Source organism: Rhynchophorus ferrugineus, unplaced genomic scaffold, assembly GCF_030347505.1.
Source record: "Rhynchophorus ferrugineus isolate W39M unplaced genomic scaffold, kcgeb_rfMv2 rfM8, whole genome shotgun sequence".
In the NCBI taxonomy this organism is placed as follows: domain Eukaryota; kingdom Metazoa; phylum Arthropoda; class Insecta; order Coleoptera; family Curculionidae; genus Rhynchophorus; species Rhynchophorus ferrugineus.
The window spans coordinates 34665688-34689540 of NW_027472587.1; the positions used below are offsets into that span (position 1 = coordinate 34665688).

General features: G+C 30.7%; 3 protein-coding genes across 8 annotated transcripts in view; 1 reads left to right on the forward strand and 2 right to left on the reverse strand.

Moving 5' to 3' along the window:
• foi (solute carrier family 39 fear-of-intimacy) overlaps positions 1-7735 on the reverse strand; it is a 32680-nt gene extending 24945 nt beyond the window's left edge. The window contains exons 1-3 of one of the 2 annotated variants that reach the window (XM_076412014.1): positions 7301-7735; positions 5991-6160; positions 1837-2161 (exon numbers count right to left, since the gene is read on the reverse strand). In XM_076412014.1, coding sequence (XP_076268129.1) covers positions 1837-2161; positions 5991-6154 — 489 coding nt within the window. In that variant the 5' untranslated portion in view covers positions 6155-6160; positions 7301-7735. The remainder of the gene's footprint in view (positions 1-1836; positions 2162-5990; positions 6161-7300) is intronic. The other variant, XM_076412015.1, reaches the window with a different exon arrangement.
• A 10-nt stretch (positions 7736-7745) lies between these two features.
• On the forward strand, positions 7746-15264 carry LOC143201142 (uncharacterized). Of its 4 annotated transcripts, none has more exons than XR_013006887.1 (7): positions 7746-8228; positions 8313-8470; positions 8525-8715; positions 8769-8993; positions 9598-9811; positions 9864-10389; positions 11682-15264. XR_013006887.1 is itself a non-coding variant. In XM_076412032.1 (6 exons), the coding sequence occupies exons 1-6, from the start codon at positions 7939-7941 to the stop codon at positions 10208-10210; spliced, it is 1425 nt and encodes a 474-aa protein (XP_076268147.1). In that variant the 5' UTR covers positions 7746-7938; the 3' UTR covers positions 10211-11690. The 4 variants fall into 4 exon arrangements, 1 of the variants encoding a protein (XP_076268147.1); XR_013006889.1 differs by having other exon boundaries at positions 12935-15264; XR_013006888.1 differs by having other exon boundaries at positions 12331-12387.
• A 1505-nt stretch (positions 15265-16769) lies between these two features.
• Positions 16770-23695, reverse strand: Mcm3 (Minichromosome maintenance 3). Of its 2 annotated transcripts, XM_076412008.1 has the most exons (12): positions 23515-23692; positions 23140-23461; positions 22952-23082; positions 22655-22893; positions 22403-22596; positions 22108-22348; positions 21846-22011; positions 19393-19541; positions 19030-19330; positions 17337-17579; positions 17078-17277; positions 16770-17026 (listed from the first exon to the last, which is right to left on the reverse strand). In XM_076412008.1, the coding sequence occupies exons 1-12, from the start codon at positions 23584-23586 to the stop codon at positions 16828-16830; spliced, it is 2457 nt and encodes an 818-aa protein (XP_076268123.1). In that variant the 5' UTR covers positions 23587-23692; the 3' UTR covers positions 16770-16827. The 2 variants fall into 2 exon arrangements, with proteins under 2 accessions (XP_076268123.1, XP_076268124.1); XM_076412009.1 differs by lacking the exons at positions 19030-19330; positions 19393-19541 and having other exon boundaries at positions 23515-23695.
• Between the last annotated feature and the right edge of the window lie 158 nt (positions 23696-23853).

The following is a 23853-nucleotide window of genomic DNA, read 5'->3' on the forward strand; positions in this document are numbered from 1 at the left end:
TAACATAATATCCAGGTAAATAATACTATTGTTAACAGTTAAGGTTAGGCCTCATTTGTTTTGTTTGTTATGTATACGAGCCTCTGATAGTTTTGTTCTTTTTTCAGTGACCAAATAATATGGAACGCTATATTTAATATAATGTGATGGTTTTAGTCATATAAGTGTGTATGAAGTCAGTAAATATTTCTACTGAACTTACTAAACAGTCACTGCTGTTCACTACTACATATTCACCACATACAGAACACACAGAACAACCACATATTCTCAAAACACAAAGAAAAATAATAATAATGAACTTCAAGCCTTCAACAAGTACGAATCAATTACAAAAAGCCAATATCAAGTATCTAATTTCTTGCACATCAAATAGTTTGATGGGCTATACTTCACCTGCTTAAGGATAACTAACACATATCTGATTGAACAATGTGATTTTATCAAGCTTTTACAGTGTGATATGTATGTGTTTTAGCAAACAGAAGTGTCAAACACTTTGAACAGTACTTATGTACAAACAATATATGAAACCAAATGTTGTCACTGGAGTCAAGTAAAGTAACATAAACTAAGCAGAGTTCTAGTTTAAGAATTCATAAGACAACTTAATATGTTAAAGCATGTCTAAATAAAGACTTTGTAAAGTACTTGAAGAATTATAGTTGTACATGCTTGTAAATTTGTAAGGCTATTATTAAAAAGAACTTCAAAGTTACAATTTGTTTATTTTATTTACCCAAATATATATTTTTTATATATATTTTAAAGTCTCCTTTTACCAACTATGGGTTTATCTGAACTGGGCCTAAAGTTTAACGTGGGCTCCGAACCACTGACCTCAGCATTAAGCCTACCGACTGGCGAGTGACCAACTTTAGAAATCATCCCAGAAGACATCCGGTCTTACCCAGCCTGGTTACTGGCATGACTGGGATCATTTTCATTGTCGGATTTTACACTCTTCCCTACAACATTCACAAATTTTAAATAATCACAAACATAAATTTACGACCATGCCCCAGCAGGATTCGAACCCGCGGCACAACAGTAGTAGGACCGTCCCATCGCCACCAAGCCGGCTTACTCAAATATTACAAGGTAATTTGATACAATACTGGATATAATCTTTCATTCCACAGAGCCCAGTAAGTAATCTGTAGCTTTAGATTATCATCATAAAATTTTCAATATGTTTACCAACGATAGAATTGTAATTTGTCTTAGCAGATATAAGGTACTTGATTTCAATAATACTATTCTTACAGTTCCCAAATGGCGATTGTGCTATTATTGGATAAATTTATTTTCTGAATTTATTGGTTTTCTTGCCAGGTGTTATGCTGTTATTGTTTTTATTTAATTTTCTTCAATATTCTACCACATTTCATGATTGGTGTGTCTGGAATACTCACTAATTTCAATTCAATGAAAGTTTTAATATTCTATTTAAAATTATTATTTCAGTTACTAGTGTGACTCATCGATATCTATCGTAAATGTAAGTTATTTGCCTTGATAAATCGTAGTTCAATTTTTTCATTTATATTTTCTTTCCATTGTTAGCATAAAACCAATTTTTTATGCGAAAAATATGAGATAAATAATCCAAATAAAATATAAGCACATGGAATGCGGAAATGATTGTTGGGAAACGGTAAGTGACGTCAATGTTTCCTAGCGCTCTTATTTCTGTTAATATCTTAGCAATCTCACTTTTATTATCCCACGCATATTATTGTTATAAATCAATATTTTTGTTATTGTTATTGTTGTTAAGGTATTTAGGAATAATATATAGGTTATATTTGCAATAATATTTTAAAAGTCACTTACCGTCACATTGTTCTCGGCTGCATGAACGGTTTCTTCTTGGATGTTCATCTCGTGAAAATGTTCCTCGAATTTACTTTTCAGAACTTGCAGCAGGTCCAGACGTTTGAGCATGGTCTCGAAACCCTGCATGGTTATCGTGTTGCCATCACCGTACTTTAAAAATATCTTTTTCATATATTCAGTCTGCATGTTGTCTTTGTTAGTGCCGTCGTTAATATCGTCTACGCTTCTTTTTAGTTTGTTATCAGTATGGAAATGTTTAATTCGCGCGGTGGGGTCGTCATATGATTTGGTGCCCTGCACTATACTGTTTTTGATTTTCTCTCTAAAAAAGAAAAATATATTATTACAACATCTTTTCCGATAATAAAATAATATAATATACACATATAATTAACACGCCTTTATGCTGAGCTGAGTTTTATTCGAACATCATAATTACCTTTAGACAAAATCTAATGAAAATACTTTATTAATTAACATAACAGTATCAGAAATCCTTAAAAAATATTCAGCAACACATTTTACTATATAACAATACGCAAGTACTGAACATTGTTAACAATGACGATTAGTTCTATTCAAAGTGAACGATGACTATATAAAGTCAACATTCTATTTGTATTTTTTGCCTTATTTGGTAAAACATATATGTGCAGTATTAGCTGTGAATAAACAAAAAACTAAAAAAAATGCTTGTTCAACTCGGCCAGTAGATATATAAAGCAATAATTAGGTGAATGTCAACAGCTCACAACTGGAATGGAATAAAACAAGCTGTATGTGAGATGGATTAAGCGCTTGCATGTATTTTGATCATGTATTGAGAACAACCAGAAAACAGATTTTTGGCATGATGGCACCTTTTGGATCTTTCCCATCTCATGTAAACATCTGGAGACAGCTAATTCATCAATTGCTAAGATTTATGAAAGTTCTTTGAGAACTTAAGATGGGTTTTTAGTCCATTAAGTCTTGCAAGTCATTATTTACGAGCTGTTTGGTGCTAGATTTTGCCATAATAATAATATTATTTTCGGCATTTTAATTATCCATAATGTAATTAGTTAGGTATTAACAAAACTGGAAGCTAGATCCCATAAAGTTGATACCACTAAACAAATATGGAAATGTTCTGGCGTTATAGAAGAATATTTTGATTATATTGCCTGAAGTACTGAGGTCTTAAGCTTTTTTCACATTTATGTTTCTTTATATTCTCTTATTTGTATTCATATTTCTTTATTTTTATTATATTTGTGTACTTGTATTTGTTTCAATATTTTATATGCTGATATATCTTATATACTTTACATTTATGAATATTTTGAATAGATTAATTTTAAAAATTAAATTCGGTTTTCATTTGAACACCACTGGCCAATAAATGTGACGTCATATGGTAGTCACGTGAAATAGAGGACCAATCAAACATCAAACAAATCATACGTCATCAAATGTTTAATGTATTGTCTGCCGCAACTTGGAAATTCATTTTAGAATCAGACAATATTTTCCTTCTGAGTTTATTGAAGTTAAAAAGAGACACAATGCTGTCTGATAAATTCGAACGCGTAACCGAACTAGCCTGTGAAAATCGTCCGGATGTCAAACGTATGCAAAATTCTTGAAAGCAATAGTGATAAGAAGTTATAAACTGAAAAACTTATATTATGCTTTGCTTGTTTTGATAAATTTCAAACCGCTGCTTATTATTACGCTTATTATATCACTGATTGAAAATTATGAAGCGATACAGAATAGATTGGGTCTCTAATCAGCTACTTTGAATTGATAGGGCTGCAGGGGATACAAATACAAACGCGCCTAGAACTCTGATTCATAGGTAGTATGTAAAAGAGCTCAATGCAAATATAATCAAACACAACCCTGTAGGTTAGGGTACATTATAACTGTGTACCTAATTGTAGTTTTAAGTTCTCTTATAATATATGCATTAGATCTACTATAATGTTACATACATTATATTTCATAACCGCATTTCTGTTTAATTATTTTATTTAGATTAGAACTAAAACTCAAGAGTTGATATGGCAACATTGCGACATTTTGACGTCACAAATTTAATGACGTATGTACAAAATAACTTTGGATAGATTATATTTTCTTTACAGGTCTCTATAAAATCAATCAAATGTCGCACTCCGTGACTGAACTGTGCGCCCGCCTTGTATTTTTAAATTTAAAAAAATGTTCTTCGGATATTCAAGTATCTAGAATTAAAACCGTAGTCTCGGTTTTGCTGCTCTTCTTTTGCGCTCGGATACTGAAAGCTAGATTAGATTAATTCCACAGCGGACGGTTCCACAGTTGGCTGCGCGTTAATTCGCTAGAGCAGGTCATTTGCCTCGTGCAAAAAAAAACTAACCGGGTTAGTCTGTACTATCGTTAAGTTCCCCTGCGAGCACTTGATTAACGAAGAACACCACTTCGCTGTATCAGTTGGTGCATTGACATCAAAAGCGATATTTCAGCGTTTTTATATCATCGTTATTTTAACCAGGGATATTCAGAACCGCATAACACTTAAGATAATGATAGTGCAGACGCCAAGAGCCAGAGGAAATAAATTAATATTTCATCCCCTAAGAAAACAGAAAGACATCCGATGGTGTAAATAAACCAATATATTCCTAGAAGTTGGGAATAGAGCATTTCAAGGAATATTTTGGGTGTATATTTTTCACCGAAAAGAGATAACCATCATTGGATAGGTATTCAGACAAGAAATTCACTCATGATGTCATTTTATAATTGTCTAATTTCAAGTCTCAATTGGGACATGAGATCATTCAACTTAGTTTTATTTTGCTGAGCCCTGAAATACTGCCATTTCTTCCTCACTCTTTTTTTCTGACATTAGTTATATATCTTTCTTTATCGTCGTTATTATGAAATTTATCGACATAAAATAATATATTCTGAATGAAATATCGCAATTATTTCATCATTTGTCTACAGTTGAGTAGAACAGTAAAAGGTTCTTCTTAAATAAACTTAGTAAATAAAAAATGTTAAATATGTATTTTTTTATAAAGATTTGTATAATATATATATATATATATATATATATATATATATATATATATATATATATATATATATATATATATATATATATATATATATATATATAGCAACTTTTATCAGTTATTACCAATGTACAACCTAGTTTTTAATTCCTGTAAGTACCGACGTAAAATCGTGGAACTTTGCCAACTTAAAATGACTATTTGAATGCAAACAGCTGGTACTCAATTTTTTAAAGTAATGAAACGTATTCTATTTTTGTTTCATGAGCAATTTGTATGCATTGCTCCTATAGTTTTTGGGCAAGTTAAAAGCAGGAAATTCTAATAATTAAGAAAAATGGGTTAGTCAGCTGATCATTTAGTTATACTCTCTTTTACCAGCTTGAGAAAATCGATACATAGGGTAGACAAAATAACTTGAGCACCGTACAATATATAATTCTTCCAATAAAACAGCAAATACATGTCATACAAATTTTTTGTAAAGTTTTAAACTAAGAGCAGATATTTCCTTGTCATTTTACTCTAAATAAAAAACAGAATGCTGCTAGAATATTGCTGCAAAACATTTCCATATTCCAAAATGATAATGCACACATACACACAGCAAAAAAAGTTTAGCCTTGGTTTGAGAAGCACCAAGATGTCATCAAACATCTTTCCTAGTCAGCACAATTGCAAGACCTCAACATAACTGAAGTGTTATTCGAAATTTTAGAGCAGAGTCAGGAGTAGGTTTCCATCTCCAACGTCATTGAAGAAATTGGTGGCTGCTTCGGCATAACACCTTTTTAACAAGTGTTGCCTATATATCAGCGTCCATATTATTTTGTCAGTCCCCTGTACCTGTTGATTAAACTGGTTGGTATTCCTTCATATGTTTTAAAGTTCCTGGTTTCGTGAACTTTATGTTTTTCCTTCCCATCATCTTATAATAATCACGCCTTGATAACAATAACAACTTTCGGATATGTATTCCCATTGTTCATATTAAGAAATAAAAATGTGTTGCAAAACAGGTCTTAAAACTATTTATAACGTATAGAAATAATTTCTTTATGCGAAACCAAACGGAGAAAGTAACTTAAATCTAATGCTTACCTCAGGTTTTGTATCGGGTTGGATGCTAATTTCGGAATATTTGGATCCTTATATCCGTCATGCCGGTAGGACTCCAAATGTCCGAAGGCAGCGTGCGAAGCACATGGCGAGTGTGTGGCGCACAATAGGCAGAATATGGAAACCGAAATTATATGATGAGCCATAGCTGCCTGGAATGAAAAGATCGCTTTAGTACGAGTTTTATTGAATCGTTTTTGCTGTTATCAAAATAATACTCATGTTTGCAGTATTTAAATTCCCAGACACGGAAATAAGCTAAACTTTGCATTTATTGCGTGTTGCTTAAGTTACATGCAATCATTTATATTACAAGGGTATTTTAAATTAATAAAAATAATAAAAGGATACAAGCAATATCAGAATTTTACTGATTTATGTTATATTTATATTTTTCTATTCCATCTTCCATATATAGCATATTTTTTAACATGACAATAGTAAGAAGTCATTAATTTTCGAAAAATATTACCTTTAACATTTGATCCATTCATAAATTTTGGTTACTGACCTATATTTACGTATCTATTTTTATCTTTAATTTTGATATTTTAAAACCAGCAAACTTCCAAACTTAAATTAAAAATCATCTATAATTTAAAATTAGCTATACGTTTTGATTAATAATATTATAATAATTCAATTAACACTAAGTATATATGCTAATTAAACATGATTACAGTTAACAGATATTGTCATCATATCCTTTTGTTATTGCAAATACAAGGACTATTGACTTATAATCTTATGTTTTAATTAATTTGATATTAAAGTAGATTTACTTTGTGTTTAATATTATTTCTTTATTATCTCATACACCCAAAATCATTAACCATATAATTCTATTATAAGTCCCTAATATATTAAAAAAAATATCAATGACAACTTATCTTCTAAAGTTCATATTTGCTTAAAATCTGACTAATTTAAATGTAGTATCTGACTGTGATAATTTATCTTAAATGTCCTAGAAGTTTTCCCAAAAATATACTCAAAATATTTGGATATTTAATATACCGAATATATTGATAAAGTAGGTTATTCCATAAAACCGATATTCAAACTCAATAATCGTAGTTCCAGTGTTATTTAATATATTAATAACATAAATGTGCCAAATATTAAAAATCCAAGACAATAGAGTAATATTTATATTGATATGTTATTACCTATAATTAAATAAAACCCAGTTATTTTGAAGAAATAATAGAAAATGCTTTTATAAATCATTTAATTTACAAATATCAGGTAAAAAGATATTTAATATTTATGTCAAAATAAATAGTACTTACTCGTGAATAGTTACGTATATCCTATACTAAATGTATACAATATTATTATCCAATCAGCACTCGTATCTTTGTAGAACTAATGATATTCTTCACCTATAACTACGATGTAAATAACGAAAGTACACTGCCATACGAGAACTCTCGATAGTTGAACGTACCAATTTAGGTTAAAGAAGATATTGCAGCTATTATCCAACTATTTATATGCTCAAACGCGTGACGTCATCTACCGGTTATGATTGTATTAAAAAATACATATGAAAAAATAAAACTGTATTTAAACTTCTTATCGCAAAACGCTTTTATAAAAAGGAAATGCCAAATTTTATGTTGTCTAAAAATTTTAAGCCATATTTATTTTAGAGTAATTTCTAACTTCAAATTATTTATACACTAGCAAACACAGAGTACACAATACATAAACTTGTAAAGAAGAAGAAGTTTCAGGCTAACTTCAAGTAAGGCTGAGAATAGCCACCTTGATCAGAAATAAATAAACTGCTGGAGAGGTTAATATTAATATAAGAAAGTGAAAGAAACTATAATTTCTTTCCAGGAAAAATAAATGTAAACATAAAAATATCCAAGAATTAAATAATTAACGTCTCTGTACCTAATTTTTAATTGTACTTGTAAAAATGTCCAGCGGTGTCGGCAGAGGAAGGGGATGGTTGAATTTAGGAAACCATAACACAAAAAATATTCCGGGTATAGATGAGGTGCCAACACATTTAAGTTCTAAACAAATTTCTAGTCCAGTCGATAAATCCAATGATTCTTTTAATTCAGACGCCTCTGAAGATTTCTCTTCTCTAATAAATACAATAAAACAGCTAAGTGTTTGTGATGATGGAATTTTGTTTAATCAGAAAATAAAATACATTGTAGAAAAATGGAGTACTGAATGTGAAAACGCAGCTGAAGTTGAGTGAGTAATTAAGCAGTTTAATACATAAACCCTAAACTTTAGCTTTGTTTCTCTCAGTTGAATACTAAGCTAATTATATTTTAGAAAAAGTTTTGAAGCCATTCACAAATTGTGTTTAAACGATTGGGATTTCGCAGTTAAGGTAGTTTTACTTATAACTTCAAGAACATTTTTAAGCCAAGAAATTCATGAACAAAACATCAGGTTAATGTTTGTTAGGAAATTACAAGAAAATTATGAAAGTAAGAACATATTTTAGGTTTGAATTCTTAATGATCATTATATTGTGTTAATAGATTGTTTGCAAATGCAGTCATCTAATATTAATGCGTTTAGGAACAGTATACTTATGATGGGTACATTTTTCCACAAGGCAAAATCTCTAGTAGGAAATCAATTTGCATTTATGGCTACACCCTTAATTTCATACTTTGAAATGCTTTTAGAATCCGGACAAGTAGAAGATCTGAAACTTTTTGCGATGGAGGTATTTTTAATTTGTCAATTTGTTTCTTAATTTTAAATTATTTTTATTTCAAGTTCTATTCAAATGGTGCCAAACTGAAAAGCATATGCCCCGAAAAAGTATCTGAACTTTTAGTTAAAATTCGACAGATAATTTGTACTAATCAGAATTTATCAAAAGATGGTAAACTCTGGTTGCTCCTGTCACTAGAAATAGCTAATAATAGATTTGCTATTTTACCATTAGATACAAATAATTTTTATATAGATCGGTTAGGAGAAGCAATGGCTTATTTTCAGGTAAAAGATTTATATTATATTTTAAAGTTAAGCATGCACTTGTACACAGCAGATGGTTCCTGTTTTGTTTTTGACATGTCCATTATATATAATAATATAATGTTTTTATATTCTCTATTAAGATTGTTAATCACTCATGAATTGTTAAAATCAAATTATGACAAATCTCAAAATTATTTAATTGAATTTGTGAATTGAAATCATTTAACGCGTCTTTATGTGTGAATGGGCTTAAAATTCAAACCTGATACTTCGACATAACGGACAGATGGAATGAACGAAATAAGGACAAACTAATTTATCTTTATCTTGAGTTTAATGAATCTAATACTTATTCTATGACACGTATGGTAACGATAAATTCCGTTTCGAATTATACAGAAAGAGTAGTCAGTGTGGTATTCCAAAAACAAATTTAGTTATGACAAAAAATACCATCCGTCAGCTGCGTCCAAGTGTGCATTTGACTAACTTCAACCATGAAACATACGACTTTTTTGCGGTTCTTCCAAAAATGTCTTAGTTGACGCCTAAACGTCATATACATTCATATTCATACGTCATATTTTGAATCAATTTTTAAAGTTAACATTTTTATTGTCAGGGGAGTCACGATCCATTGACAGTGCAAACGTTGCAAGAAAATAAATCTCTGGACTCCTATCAAAGTAACGTGAATGTTTTACAAGTATCTACATTGGAACATCAGAGTTGTGATTCGATGGCAAACAACATTACAGAAAATGGATCTGTAACATATAACACTGGTGTGCCAACTGAAATGAGCCAAAATGCCAAGTGCAATCAAGGCATTAAAGGTGATCTTTGAATTTTTAATTGTTTTTTAAATATATATCTTATTTTTTCTAGGCGGTAAAGCAGGAAGACCTATTTTAGGAGCCGGTGCACGACTGAACAGAAATAGAAATCAACCAGATTCAGGATCTAATGGCAACTGGAATAAAACAAAGGCCCAGACTAGTGATGGCGACTGTAATTGGAAGAAGAACATTCAACCTGACCTGGAACAGACCGGCACCACCAACTGGTACAAAAACAAGGTTCAAAACGATGATGCTAATTGGAGAGACGGTATAAAAGGGAACCACAGTAATCACAAAAATTTAAATGGGGACTGGGAAAAAAGGAAAGCCCCTCCAAAAGTGAGCACTAAGGGATGGGAGCATGACGATAGGTTTGAGACTGATTACAGTTAATTTTAAAATGCTGGCTTTAATTTATTTTAAATGTGTTTTCGATTACCTTGAATCTCGCTATAAAAGTGACAAGAAAAAGTTGTATTGGGATGTAATTTTTACATTTTTCTTTTATATTGCTTCTAAAACTTGCCACCATGACACAAAATCTCATAAAACTATCATATTTTTAGTATATAGTAATTTTAATTCAATAATTCATTGACATAGTAAGTGATAAGTAAATTCTTTCGATTTAAAAACCTGTAATCAGAGAACTCTTGAACACCAGACTTACATTTTATAAAAGCTGACAAGATTTCAATTCCAAATCGAATATTATACTGCGAGGGTTTATTATTTATTATTATTTATTTGAATAATACGTTTGTTATATTCTATACAAAAAACATATTTAATCGAATTTGTGAGTATATTGTCATTGCGTTATGTCATTTTGACATTTGAATGAAAACAATTGTTCTCATTTTTTTAAATTACAAAGAGGACACATGATTAGGTTGGAATTATATGTTGGATTGTACAGAGAGAATAACATCTGTATAATAATATGGTGTACAATTATGGACTAATTTTTGTTTTAACATTGATTACGTTTTATTTGTCATAGCCGCTGCGACCGATTTTTAAAACATGTCGTATTTCTATAGGGAAAAATCAACTTGTATAAAATGATATAAGTATGACGTTCACTTGATAAAGTATTTTATTTTTTAAATATATAAGTCCGACTTTATATATATATGGTAACGTATGTATTTGTTTTTAAAAATTGCCACAATGACACAAAATCTCATAAAACTATCATATTTTTAGTATATAGTAATTTTAATTCAATAATTCATTGACATAGTAAGTGATAAGTAAATTCTTTCGATTTAAAAACCGGTAATCTGAGAACTCTTGAACACCAGACTTACATTTTATAAAAGCTGACAAGATTTCAATTTCAAATCGAATATTATACTGCGAGGGTTTATTATTTATTATTATTTATTTGAATAATACGTTTGTTATATTCTATACAAAAACATATTTAATCGAATTTGTGAGTATATTGTCATTGCGTTATGTCATTTTGACATTTGAATAAAAACAATTGTTCTCATTTTTTTAAATTACAAAGAGGACACATGATTGGGTTGGAATTATATGTTGGATTGTACAGAGAGAATAACATCTGTATAACAATATGGTGTACAATTATGGACTAATTTTTGTTTTAACATTGATTACGTTTTATTTGTCACAGCCGCTGCGACCGATTTTTAAAATATGTCGAATCGTACTTCTGTAGGGAAAAATCAACTTGTATAAAATGATGTAAGTATGACGTTCACTGGATAAAGTATTTTATTTTTTTAAATATATAAGTCCGACTTTATATATATATGGTAACGTATGTATTTGTTTTCAAAACTTGCCACCATGACACAAAATCTCATAGAACTATCATATTTTTTGTTTATAGTAACTTTAACTCAATAATTCATTGACATAGTAAGTGATAAGTAAATTCTTTCGATTTAAAAACCTGTAATCTGAGAACTCTTGAATACCAGACTTACATTTTATAAAAGCTGACAAGATTTCAATTCGAATATCGAATATTATACTTCCAGGGTTTATTATTTATTATTATTTATTTGAATAATACGTTTGTTATATTCTATACAAAAACATATTTAGTCGAATTTGTGAGTATATTGTCATTGCGTTATGTCATTTTGACATTTGAATGAAAACAATTGTTCTAATTTTTTTAAATTACAAAGAGGACACATGATTGGGTTGGAATTGTATGTTGGATTGTACAGAGAGAATAACATCTGTATAACAATACGGTGTACAATTATGGACTAATTTTTGTTTTAACATTGATTACGTTTTATTTGTCACAGCCGCTACGACCGATTTTTAAAACATGTCGAATCGTACTTCTGTAGGGAAAAGTCAACTTGTATAAAATGATGTAAGTATGACGTTCACTGGATAAAGTATTTTATTTTTTTAAATATATAAGTCCGACTTTATATATATATGGTAACGTATGTATTTGTTTTCAAAACTTGCCACCATGACACAAAATCTCATAGAACTATCATATTTTTTGTTTATAGTAACTTTAACTCAATAATTCATTGACATAGTAAGTGATAAGTAAATTCTTTCGATTTAAAAACCTGTAATCTGAGAACTCTTGAATACCAGACTTACATTTTATAAAAGCTGACAAGATTTCAATTCGAATATCGAATATTATACTTCCAGGGTTTATTATTTATTATTATTTATTTGAATAATACGTTTGTTATATTCTATACAAAAACATATTTAGTCGAATTTGTGAGTATATTGTCATTGCGTTATGTCATTTTGACATTTGAATGAAAACAATTGTTCTCATTTTTTTAAATTACAAAGAGGACACATGATTGGGTTGTAATTATATGTTGGATTGTACAGAGAGAATAACATCTGTATAAGAATATGGTGTACAATTATGGACTAATTTTTGTTTTAACATTGATTACGTTTTATTTGTCACAGCCGCTGTGACCAATCAACTTGTATAAAATGATGTAAGTATGACGTTCACTTTATAAAGTCTTTTATTTTTTTAAATATATGAGTCCGACTTTATATGGTAACGTATGTATTTGTTTTTAAAAATTGCCACCATGACACAAAATTTCATAAAACTATCATATTTTTAATATATAGTAATTTTAATTCAATAATTCATTGACATAGTAAGTGATAAGTAAATTCTTTCGATTTAAAAACCGGTAATCTGAGAACTCTTGAACACCAGACTTACATTTTATAAAAGCTGACAAGATTTCAATTCCATATCGAATATTATACTGCGAGGGTTTATTATTTATTATTATTTATTTGAATAATACGTTTGTTATATTCTATACAAAAAACATATTTAATCGAATTTGTGAGTATATTGTCATTGCGTTATGTCATTTTGACATTTGAATGAAAACAATTGTTCTCATTTTTTTAAATAACAAAGAGGACCCATGATTGGGTTGTAATTATATGTTGGATTGTACAGAGAGAATAACATCTGTATAATAATATGGTGTACAATTATGGACTAATTTTTGTTTTAACATTGATTACGTTTTATTTGTCACAGCCGCTACGACCGATTTTTAAAACATGTCGAATTGTACTTCTATAGGGAAAAATCAACTTGTATAAAATGATGTAAGTATGACGTTCACTGGATAAAGTATTTTATTTTTTTAAATATATAAGTCCGACTTTATATATATATGGTAACGTATGTATTTGTTTTTAAAAATTGCCACAATGACACAAAATCTCATAAAACTATCATATTTTTAGTATATAGTAATTTTAATTCAATAATTCATTGACATAGTAAGTGATAAGTAAATTCTTTCGATTTAAAAACCTGTAATCAGAGAACTCTTGAACACCAGACTTACATTTTATAAAAGCTGACAAGATTTCAATTCCATATCGAATATTATACTGCGAGGGTTTATTATTTATTATTATTTATTTGAATAATACGTTTGTTATATTCTATACAAAAAAAAAATTTAATCGAATTTGTGAGTATATTGTCATTGCGTTATGTCATTTTGACATTTGAATGAAAACAATTGTTCTCGTTTTTTTAAATTACAAAGAGGACACATGATTAGGTTGGAATTATATGTTGGATTGTACAGAGAGAATAACATCTGTATAACAATATGGTGTACAATTATGGACTAATTTTTGTTTTAACATTGATTACGTTTTATTTGTCACAGCCGCTACGACCGATTTTTAAAACATGTCGAATTGTACTTCTATAGGGAAAAATCAACTTGTATAAAATGATGTAAGTATGACGTTCACTGGATAAAGTATTTTATTTTTTTAAATATATAAGTCCGACTTTATATATATATGGTAACGTATGTATTTGTTTTCAAAACTTGCCACCATGACACAAAATCTCATAGAACTATCATATTTTTTGTTTATAGTAACTTTAACTCAATAATTCATTGACATAGTAAGTGATAAGTAAATTCTTTCGATTTAAAAACCTGTAATCAGAGAACTCTTGAACACCAGACTTACATTTTATAAAAGCTGACAAGATTTCAATTCTATATCGAATATTATACTGCCAGGGATTATTATTTATTATTATTTATTTGAATAATACGTTTGTTATATTCTATACAAAAACATATTTAGTCGAATTTGTGGGTATATTGTCATTCCGTTATGTCATTTTGACATAACGAAAACAATTGTTTTCATTATTTTAAATTACAAAGAGGACACATGATTGGGTTGGAATTATATGTTGGATTGTACAGAAAGTAACATCTGTATATATAACAAAATGGTGTACAATTATGGAATAATTTTTGTTTTGATATTGATTACGTTTTATTTGTCACGGCCCCTGCGACCAATTTGTATAAAATTATGGAAGTATGGCGTTCACTGGATACATTTTTTTTTTAATATACAAGTCCGACTTTATGTATATATGGTAACGTATGTATTTGTTTTTGTTGCTTATGTAATTCATACAGCGGCAAGGTTTCTTAATAAATAAACTTCATACTCATTAGGTCGGTAATTCGGTACCTATATAATAGTGTTTTAGTATTAAGTAAGAAGAATTTTTAGATCTATTATTTGTGTTTATCTTGATCTAATGATATGGTTATTTTATAGTCATCACTTATTTTGAGATGAACAAGATAGCTTAGCACAAGATATACTAGAAAATATTCCTAACTCAAAATAGGATATGCATAACATCTTAATTGTGTTCTAATATTTTAACATTGGGCTCTTTAGTGAATTTTTTATACACCTTTCTATTTATTTAGTAAAATTTTATTTGTATATACTAGTAAAAAAATAATTTTTAATGTATATATAGAAAATCATTGTATGTTATCTCATGTTCATTGGATGACTTTTATATGTATATCGAAATCGAGTAAAAGTAATTTTTAGTTTTTTTTAAACAATAAAGTTTTGTTCAAATCGTACTTATTGGTTTCAATTAGCATCAATATATAACAAATAAGTAAAAAGGCAACATATAATCTATAAAAAGTAATACTGAACTCAGGTATCACGATGTCGAATATACTGCTTATTGTAATTTGTAAATTTGCGTTTTAATACCAGACAGTATACTCCTCATTTTGCTCTAGTTAAAAAGAGATACAATGCGTATTGATACCAATACGTTCGAACACGTAAAATTGAATCATTCTATTAAATTCGCCTGGTTGTCAAATGTCTGCAAAATTCTTCAAAACATTAATTTCATGTTCTAAATCGGTAAAATGTTGTTTGGCGCTTTACTTGTTTTGAACGAGATAATATATGCATTACTGTTTCATTATTTTATTTAGATTAAAATTTTGCTATCAAGCCAAAGTTTAAGTTAAAACTCGAAGTTGATGCGGCAATACTGCTTTTGTTTTTCCGCCCTAAATTTAGACGACTGAGTCGGCTGTTTAACTGAACCATGATTTTTTTATCAACTTTGAGCTTTACCGCATCAATTTTGGCTTTGATATATAACAAAATTCTAATCAAAATAAAATAATGTTATCAAGTATATTTTTTTTAAAGTTGTTAGTAATGGCTTCGATATTTTCAGAGTATTAATACGCCGAGATTTGATTTTTCTAAAGAAGCCAAGCGCGAAAACACTGGTTGCTGATTCTTATAACCCGTGGTTTCAAACATTTCACAGACGTTTGATAACCAGGCGAATATTGTAGGCTGATTCGGTTATATTTTCGATCGTATCAGACAGCGTTATATCTCTTTTTAACTAGAATAAAATGAGAAAAATACGTTCTGAATTTTATCGTGATGACGTAAGTTCAGTGTTGCTTTGAATAGACTATATATCAGAAAAATTACCCTTTTAAGATCATTTTTAAACCGCAATAACGATTGAGGTTTTATGTCTAGAATACTCTATAGCATGGCTTCGCAGAATAAATACTACTAAAGATATGTCCTCAGGTTTTCACCCAGAAATCTTTTTAAGTTTTACAACTACGGAAGTATATTTTAAATTAAAGCTTTCATTTTGTAAAATGTTTTATATCGCAGATATTTTGATACGGTATACAATTTGAATTTTGAATTATCAAATTCCTTCTGAACCAAGCAAAATCTTGGACCTATTACTGACCCGCGGAATATCACAGCAGCTCTATGGTGCAACCCAAAAAGAAGCCGAAAATAATTCATACTACAGATAAGCAAATTTAATAATCAAAGGTGTTTAATCTCTTTTTCGGATAAAATACATTCTGACCAACAAAGAGTCCAATGCACTTTACTACGCATTAAGACCACTTGCACTTTCTTCATGCTTTCGTTGATAGATCAATACCCAAAGCAATAAACACAATCAATTATCATATAAGAAGAATACAAGGTTTATTTAGTAAATGTTGTATTCGGAAAGGCATAAGGAATTCTAAGAAAGCAAAGTTGATAAGTAATGATAAAATATAAAAACACCTGTTATTAAAATGTTTAATATTTCTGAAAAAGGGTTATAATAAAACTGGAAAAAAGCCTTAAATAAGAAATACAATGCCATCTGCCAACATGACTTGGTTATCATCAGACATTCTATCAATGGCGGCAGAAATTTCTCCTTGCGTATAAGGATTACTATTGTCCTGATTAACGAATTCTCTCACTTTGGCCAAATTTAATGCTTGTGTCCTGTTCTCTTGGAATGCTTTAGATAAACTGGTCTTAAACGACGATAACCTAGAAACACTTTAGCTTACCCAGAGATACCTTTACATATATAGAACATACCTATCCGGAGTGATTTCTTTTGGAGATTCATCAACATCCATACTAGTCTGTTCTTCGACATGTCCATTGGTTCCGTTTGTGCTTGGAATTTCGACTGTCGTTTCTTCTACCGTACTACTTTGTGTAGCCCTTCTATTTGATCTTGTGGAACTCTGAGTAGTAGCAAGCTCTTCCTCCGTATCATAATCTACTTCCGATCTCTGTGCAAACGCATTTTTGATGATAATGTTGTTACGATCCAGTTACCCGTAAAACTTACAGCTCTCCTACTTCTTTTTGATTTTTGATCATTATCATCGCCGCCATCTTCACTGTCGGATGAATCGTCACGCCGCCGGCGTTTCTTCTCCTTCTCCAGTACCTTTTTGAAGTACGCATATTGGATCAGTTCGATGGCAGCATGAGCATCTTCGGCCGTTACGAACCGGGACATTCTGGCTTTGGCATGGGCGGTGGACAACCGAATCATAGTTTCCAGGGTACGGGCTGTTACCGGTTGGGTCTAAAATAAATTATTTTATATCATATTATGCATTATTTTGATAAGATAATGCCTACACGTTTTACATCATTATCATCTAGAATATTTCAAAATAATCATTAGTAATAAAAAAACAAATGTTTCAAACAATTACAATTTATTATTTTAACAAACAACAAACAATTTATCAGTCTGATAAACAGATCTGATTTCTCCAATGGAAGTTATCACAGAAATCGATAAAAACCTCAATCCTAAAAAGGCTCTTCGGATTGGTGATATTTTACCTGGATTACTGAAAGAGCTGACATGAAAAGCAATAATCATGTTGACATACATACTCAATACGGGGTTATGATGCTTTCTGGATACTACACCCCAAAGAACGGGCTCGAGGCGAAACAGCTTTAATAATAAATATACAACATTTCGAACAACGAATTAAAAATGAAGAAATACGACTGTCCACCAAGACATAAAATGACACAACAACAATATAAAGATATATTTTAGAGGAGGAGACTAGTGAGTGAGTGCCATCTAACATCTGATCACACTCCAGTATTGTTAACACTGGGCGCGACAATCCTAAGTAAAGCAAAAACGCCTAATCTTACCAACAAATATACTGACTGGGGCAAATTCAGATTAATACTGCAGGAACAAATCAGTTTAAAAATAAGACTTAAAAGTATAGATGAGCTTGAGCAACAAACCAAAAATATAATTGAATAAATTCTGTCAGCTGCAAAAGATGCTATCCCAATAGCAAGAGAGAAATCGGAATATGAAGTAATTTACCCCCTCAAAATTAAGCCCAGAAGCAGACAAAGATTATTCGCTATGGAAAGCAATTCGAAGATTTGAAGACCAATTATTCGAGTACCGCCAATTAAAAACTAGTATAGATGACATTTCACCTGGTTTATCGAAAGAACTGCCACGAAAAGCAATCATCATGTTGATATATATATATATATATATATATATATATATATATATATATATATATATATATATATATATATATATTTAATGCCTGTTTAAGAGTGAAGCATGTTCCGGAATGCTTTAAGATGGCACAAATAATTATGGTCAAAAAACCTGACAAACCCGCAGAACAAGTCGAATCTTTCAGGCCTATTTCGCTGCTACCTACAATATCAAAAGTATTTGAGAAACTAATATTTAAACGAGTTAAAAAATTTTGTAATAATACCAGATTTCCAACAATCGATCAAGAGCACAGAGTAACTTTGGCCAGCTTCCAAAATAGCCCAAAGTAAGGGCCAGTATATGCTTGACGAAAATTAAAAAAAGACATCAAATACTTTCCTCGCCTGCTATGTTATCAATCAACCAACACCTATAGTTAATGTCGTTGTTAAGCAATATACAAACTATGCAATATCTTTTTATTATAAAAATAAAAGTTAGGAATTAAAATAAATTATCTTTCCTACATAATTACCCTGGCCACATCATTTTCTAATATTTCTTCAGATCTCAACCTAGAGTATTCTTCGGCGATTATTTCAGATGCCTCATCCGTCAGTGCCGGCTTTAAGATCTTCACGAAGTGTATGTACTTTCTCATGAAATCGACGCTTAGAATTTTGTCGGTCTTCTTGCGACTGGATCCGTGCAAGAGGGCGTCGTATTTCTCGTACATGGCCACCTCCTTAGTTTCGTCCTCATCGGGGTTACTCGTACTAAATATGTCTACGGTAGAACCCATCGGGAGCACTTCGCCGTCTTGTTCTAAGGGATTGCTGTAAAAATGACGAACTTGGTAGGGGATTTAAAAGTTGTGCGACGGACGGAACATATTTACCGATACATGTGCATTCTAACGACGTGATCGGAAATTTGCAAATCCGTCTTCTCATCAACTGTGTCTAGCATGACAAAAAGCAAATCAAAACGCGAGAGTAGAGAATCTTGCAATCCGATGTTCTCCATTGGTGTTTTATATTGATCATACTGAAATGTAGTGAAATATTTTTTTATTAATAAGATCTGAAAATAGTTTTTCTAAATTACAATTATTTTCGGAGATAAAGCCACTTTGATGACGCGGCATCATGGCCGTTCTCAGGTCAATTGATATCAAGTTAAAGAAACAAGAAAATTTCTCAAGCAGTGTACATATTCAAAGGCTTTATACTCATAATAAAACTGGGAATCTCCTGGGAATTATAATTACACCATAAGCACCATAATTACCGTATAAGCACCGTAATTTAAACGTGAAACATTTATTTTATTATTTAATTATTACATTGTTACTAGTCGTTTCCGGCTAACCTACAATTTGTCTTTATGATAACTTAAATCTAGGTCTACAACTAGAAGGACCCATCGGCCCTATCTCAGTCTCTGGTGAAATAATGTTTATACATGTCACTGCTGTATTTTTTATTATATGCACTTCACTACACAACACTACACAATATCAGATGGTTTGAGTCTGTGTCTGGCTCTGGTGGTATCCAAAAGTTGCAATACTTCAATATTCTCATGAGAATGGAGTCTTTCCTCATGCCCCCTTGCAATTCTCTTAATTTCTTGACTGATTGTGGGTATCTGAAGATCTCGATGTAGGTAGTCAGTCCTGTAGTATTTGGGTGTGCCCACAATACTTTGCAGAACATCCCCATAATTAAACTCCGTATGTCCATTGTTGTATATATAAATAATTGGGTGGATGCGCCTACATCTGACGATGTATATATGGTTGCATAGCCGATATTAAAGTAGTTTCCTGTAAATTATAATAAACGCTACGGCGCATTCTCGTACTAATGCCATCCGGACAGGATGAAGGTCCCGCCATCTTGATTCATTCTGTGTTGGGGCTGTGACCGAAATGTTTGTCGAAATAAATAGAGTGACTCAGTTGAATCCACTATTTTAATTGCCCAAACACCTTCACCAAATCGATTCTACTCAATCGGTTCTAACACCATATAGGTTTCAATATTTGCTTATATAATTGCAATTTATTATGGACTGATAATTGTGATTTTCTTCTAATTAGCCAATACATTTTCCTATATTTCAATTCCAGTTCTTTTCTTTTCTTTTTTATATGTTCCTTCCAGTGAAGTTTTGCATCAAGATTCATTCCGAGATATTTAGCGATGTTGATTTATGGAATAGTAGTATTATTTAATGTTATTGGTGCTTGTAGGTGAACTGCACATGCACAGATTTACTTTCGCTAATTTTTATTTTTCAAATTTGTGTCCAATTATTAATATTGTCACTTGTCTGTTGTAATTTTCGTGCGGCTTCTTCACTATTGTCTCCGACAGCTATAATCACAGTATTGGCTCCAGTATACTTCCTTATGGTACACCTGCTTTTGTTTCTTTTATTGTAGAGTAAGCTTCTTGTTTAACTCTAAACATTCTGGCTGTAATGTAGGATTTTAGTAGTTCGGTGTGTTGTTTTGGAAACTTTTTCTATAGTTTATGAACAAGGCCTTCATGCTAAACCTTATCAAAGGCTTTTGCTACATCTAAGAATATAGCTGAGCATATTTTTTTACTTTCGTAGGCTTTTTCAATAACATCTGTTATTCTATGGACCTGGTCAATTGTTGAATGCTTGTCAATAAACCCAAACGTGTTTGTACTTTTTTTCTTAAAGAATTATTTTTTTCAATATAGTTTATCTCAATTTCTGCTAAACTGTTTTAATTAAAATTTTATGTGAATCTTGGGTATATAGAAAATATTCCTATCACTACAACCACATTTATAATATTTTAATTTTTATTCTTTAAAACATTAGAAAAAAAAGGGTTCAATTTTTTTATAGCTGATATATTGCGACGTAAATGTTTTTGACAAGATATGTTTTTAAGTTTAACTGGTTTATTTGAAATTTGGTGTGAACCTTCATATCCCTCTAAAATTCGAAAGAAAACCAGTTAAAAATATGGCTCCTTGTCCGAGCAGACGCCAACTTATCTTTACTAATTAAAAATATCTTTTTTTAAGGTGACTAAAATAGTTCATAATAGAACCATCCACTAGAGGGCGTATTTTTACAAAATATCCCCCACCACTTTACCAACCTATAGCATTTTGACCCTTTTGGTTTTTTGTTTTTTTTTTGTATATGCTTCATACGTCACTAAACATCTGATGAAAAAATAGATTATAATTTTTTTATTGCACTTGAAAAAAAAACACCAAAAACGACTAGAATCTAGAGTAGAATAACTCTTTGATCAAAACTGTCATGTTTATAAATATTAAGACATATAGCAAAACTTACCTTTCCATAAACAGGATTAGCAGCGGCCAGAACAGAACATCTGGCATTGAGACTTGCATGCACACCCGCTTTTGCGATTGTTACTCTTCCTTGTTCCATTACTTCATGTATGGCAGTTCTGTCGATGTCACTCATTTTATCGAATTCGTCAATACAAACAACACCTCTGCAAAATATGTAAAAATAAATAAAATATATCGAAATGTTATCATTTAATTTTAAAAGAGAAAATAGCGCACAATTCCCTCTTACTAACAATTACCTATCTGCCAAGACCATAGCTCCGGCTTCTAATCTCCTTTCTCCTGTTTCTTGATCGACAGTAACAGCTGCAGTCAAACCAACACCCGAAGATCCTCTACCCGTGGTGGGGATAGCGCGAGGTGCGGTATGCAACACATATCTCAGTAACTGAGACTTAGCCACACTTGGATCACCTATGAGGAGAACATTAATATCCCCTCTCAGGCGCGTCCCATTTGGTAAAACCTTCTCTACTCCTCCTGCATCGATTAGTCAAAATAACAATTATACTAACATTGATAGTATGTTAATACCTAATAATAAGCATAAGATAGCCTTTTTGACATATTCATGCCCGTGAATTGATGGTGCCAGAGATTTTGAAAGTAAATTAAAAATATTTTTAGATGACTTTGCTAGATTCTTGCACTTGGATACATCCTCCCTTGAAATTGACGGACTGGTTTCCTTACTCAACAATTTAATGTTGTTGGCAATTATTATTGTTCTAAAACATAAATAAGCCATATTAATTCTAATAATTATTTTCATTTCACATCACTCACTTAAATACCCCATTAGTGAATGATCCCTGATGATTTGGTAGGCAACGATAATTTCCAATTACCTGTACCCTATCTCCAGGTTTACAGGCATCCACCAAATCATTATCACATATTATATTCACCACCCTAGGCAACTGGCCAGCAGGTGCTTTTTCCGGCATCTCTTGAATTGAGATAGTTTGGTGATCTTTATAACGACACAAACCAAATTCAGTTTCTAACGTATTCCCATCTTCATCCTAGAAAGTGATATACAAAATTAATAATCAAGAAAAGAAAAGAAAAATAGTAATATACTTTTGTTGGATATGCTGCTGATGTAGGTACTGCTTCAAGTGAAGTTAAATCTGTATATTTCCTTTCAAGAAACTTTTTTGTTGCCGAGCAAAAATGGACACTTCTCACTAATTTTGGATATACTAAAGAACCTATAAGCATAATTTTGTATTAATATAAAAATGCAAATTTATATAAACACAACATACATTTACTAACAATTCCCTCAACACATACTAAATTTCCAAGATATCTACATGTTAATGTTCTTGGAGTAACATGCTTATTTCCAAAACTTCCCTCAAATGCTATAAAAAACTCTTCGCATTCTTTAGCATACTCATAGTTAATTTGATTAACAATCTCTTTTAGTGCCCTTTGAAATGCCAATTGCTCCTCGAATGCATTATTCAATAATGCAGCAGCACGTTTGGAATTTTTCTTTCTTAGATCATTTACATTTACTAATAATCTTTTACTTTTATCTGCGATCATATCTTTAATAAGCTGTGTATATTTGCCTTGATCTTCCTATAAACATTTATATTTACAATAATATCAACAAATACGTTGACAATATTTACCTCATCGTCTAGAAAATCTTGATATTGGCTTTGCGCTTCGCGAAGTTCTTGATCAACTTCTAAATTTGCCATCTTAAATATTAATTTTATTCTAAGCGACAACAATAATATAACAAATTTGCCGAACTATAAACTCTCGCTGGCGGGAAAATTGACATGTCAACGAACGCTCTTCTTTTGGTCCGAGGCATTAGCACACATTAGAACAAATATCTCTATTTATTTATAATTAATATGCACACAATTTTTAGGTATATTTTAATTAACTATATGGTTTCATAAACCGTATAACACTATAATATAAAAAGACATAAAGATAGAAAAAGAAATGCATATTAT

What these genes read in the sequence shown, in the direction of transcription:
- LOC143201142 (XM_076412032.1), top strand. Translation starts at nt 7,939, where the DNA reads ATGTCCAGCGGTGTCGGCAGAGGAAGGGGATGGTTGAATTTAGGAAAC. An exon ending in TGAAACTTTTTGCGATGGAG is followed by an intron (nt 8,716 to 8,768) that starts GTATTTTTAATT and finishes TTTTATTTCAAG; the next exon opens with TTCTATTCAAATGGTGCCAA. An exon ending in AAGCAATGGCTTATTTTCAG is followed by an intron (nt 8,994 to 9,597) that starts GTAAAAGATTTA and finishes TTTTATTGTCAG; the next exon opens with GGGAGTCACGATCCATTGAC.
- Mcm3 (XM_076412008.1), bottom strand. Translation starts at nt 23,586, where the DNA reads ATGGCAAATTTAGAAGTTGATCAAGAACTTCGCGAAGCGCAAAGCCAA. An exon ending in TATCTTATGCTTATTATTAG is followed by an intron (nt 22,349 to 22,402) that starts GTATTAACATAC and finishes TAATCGATGCAG; the next exon opens with GAGGAGTAGAGAAGGTTTTA. An exon ending in TAGAAAATGATGTGGCCAGG is followed by an intron (nt 17,580 to 19,029) that starts GTAATTATGTAG and finishes AATTTATTTTAG; the next exon opens with ACCCAACCGGTAACAGCCCG.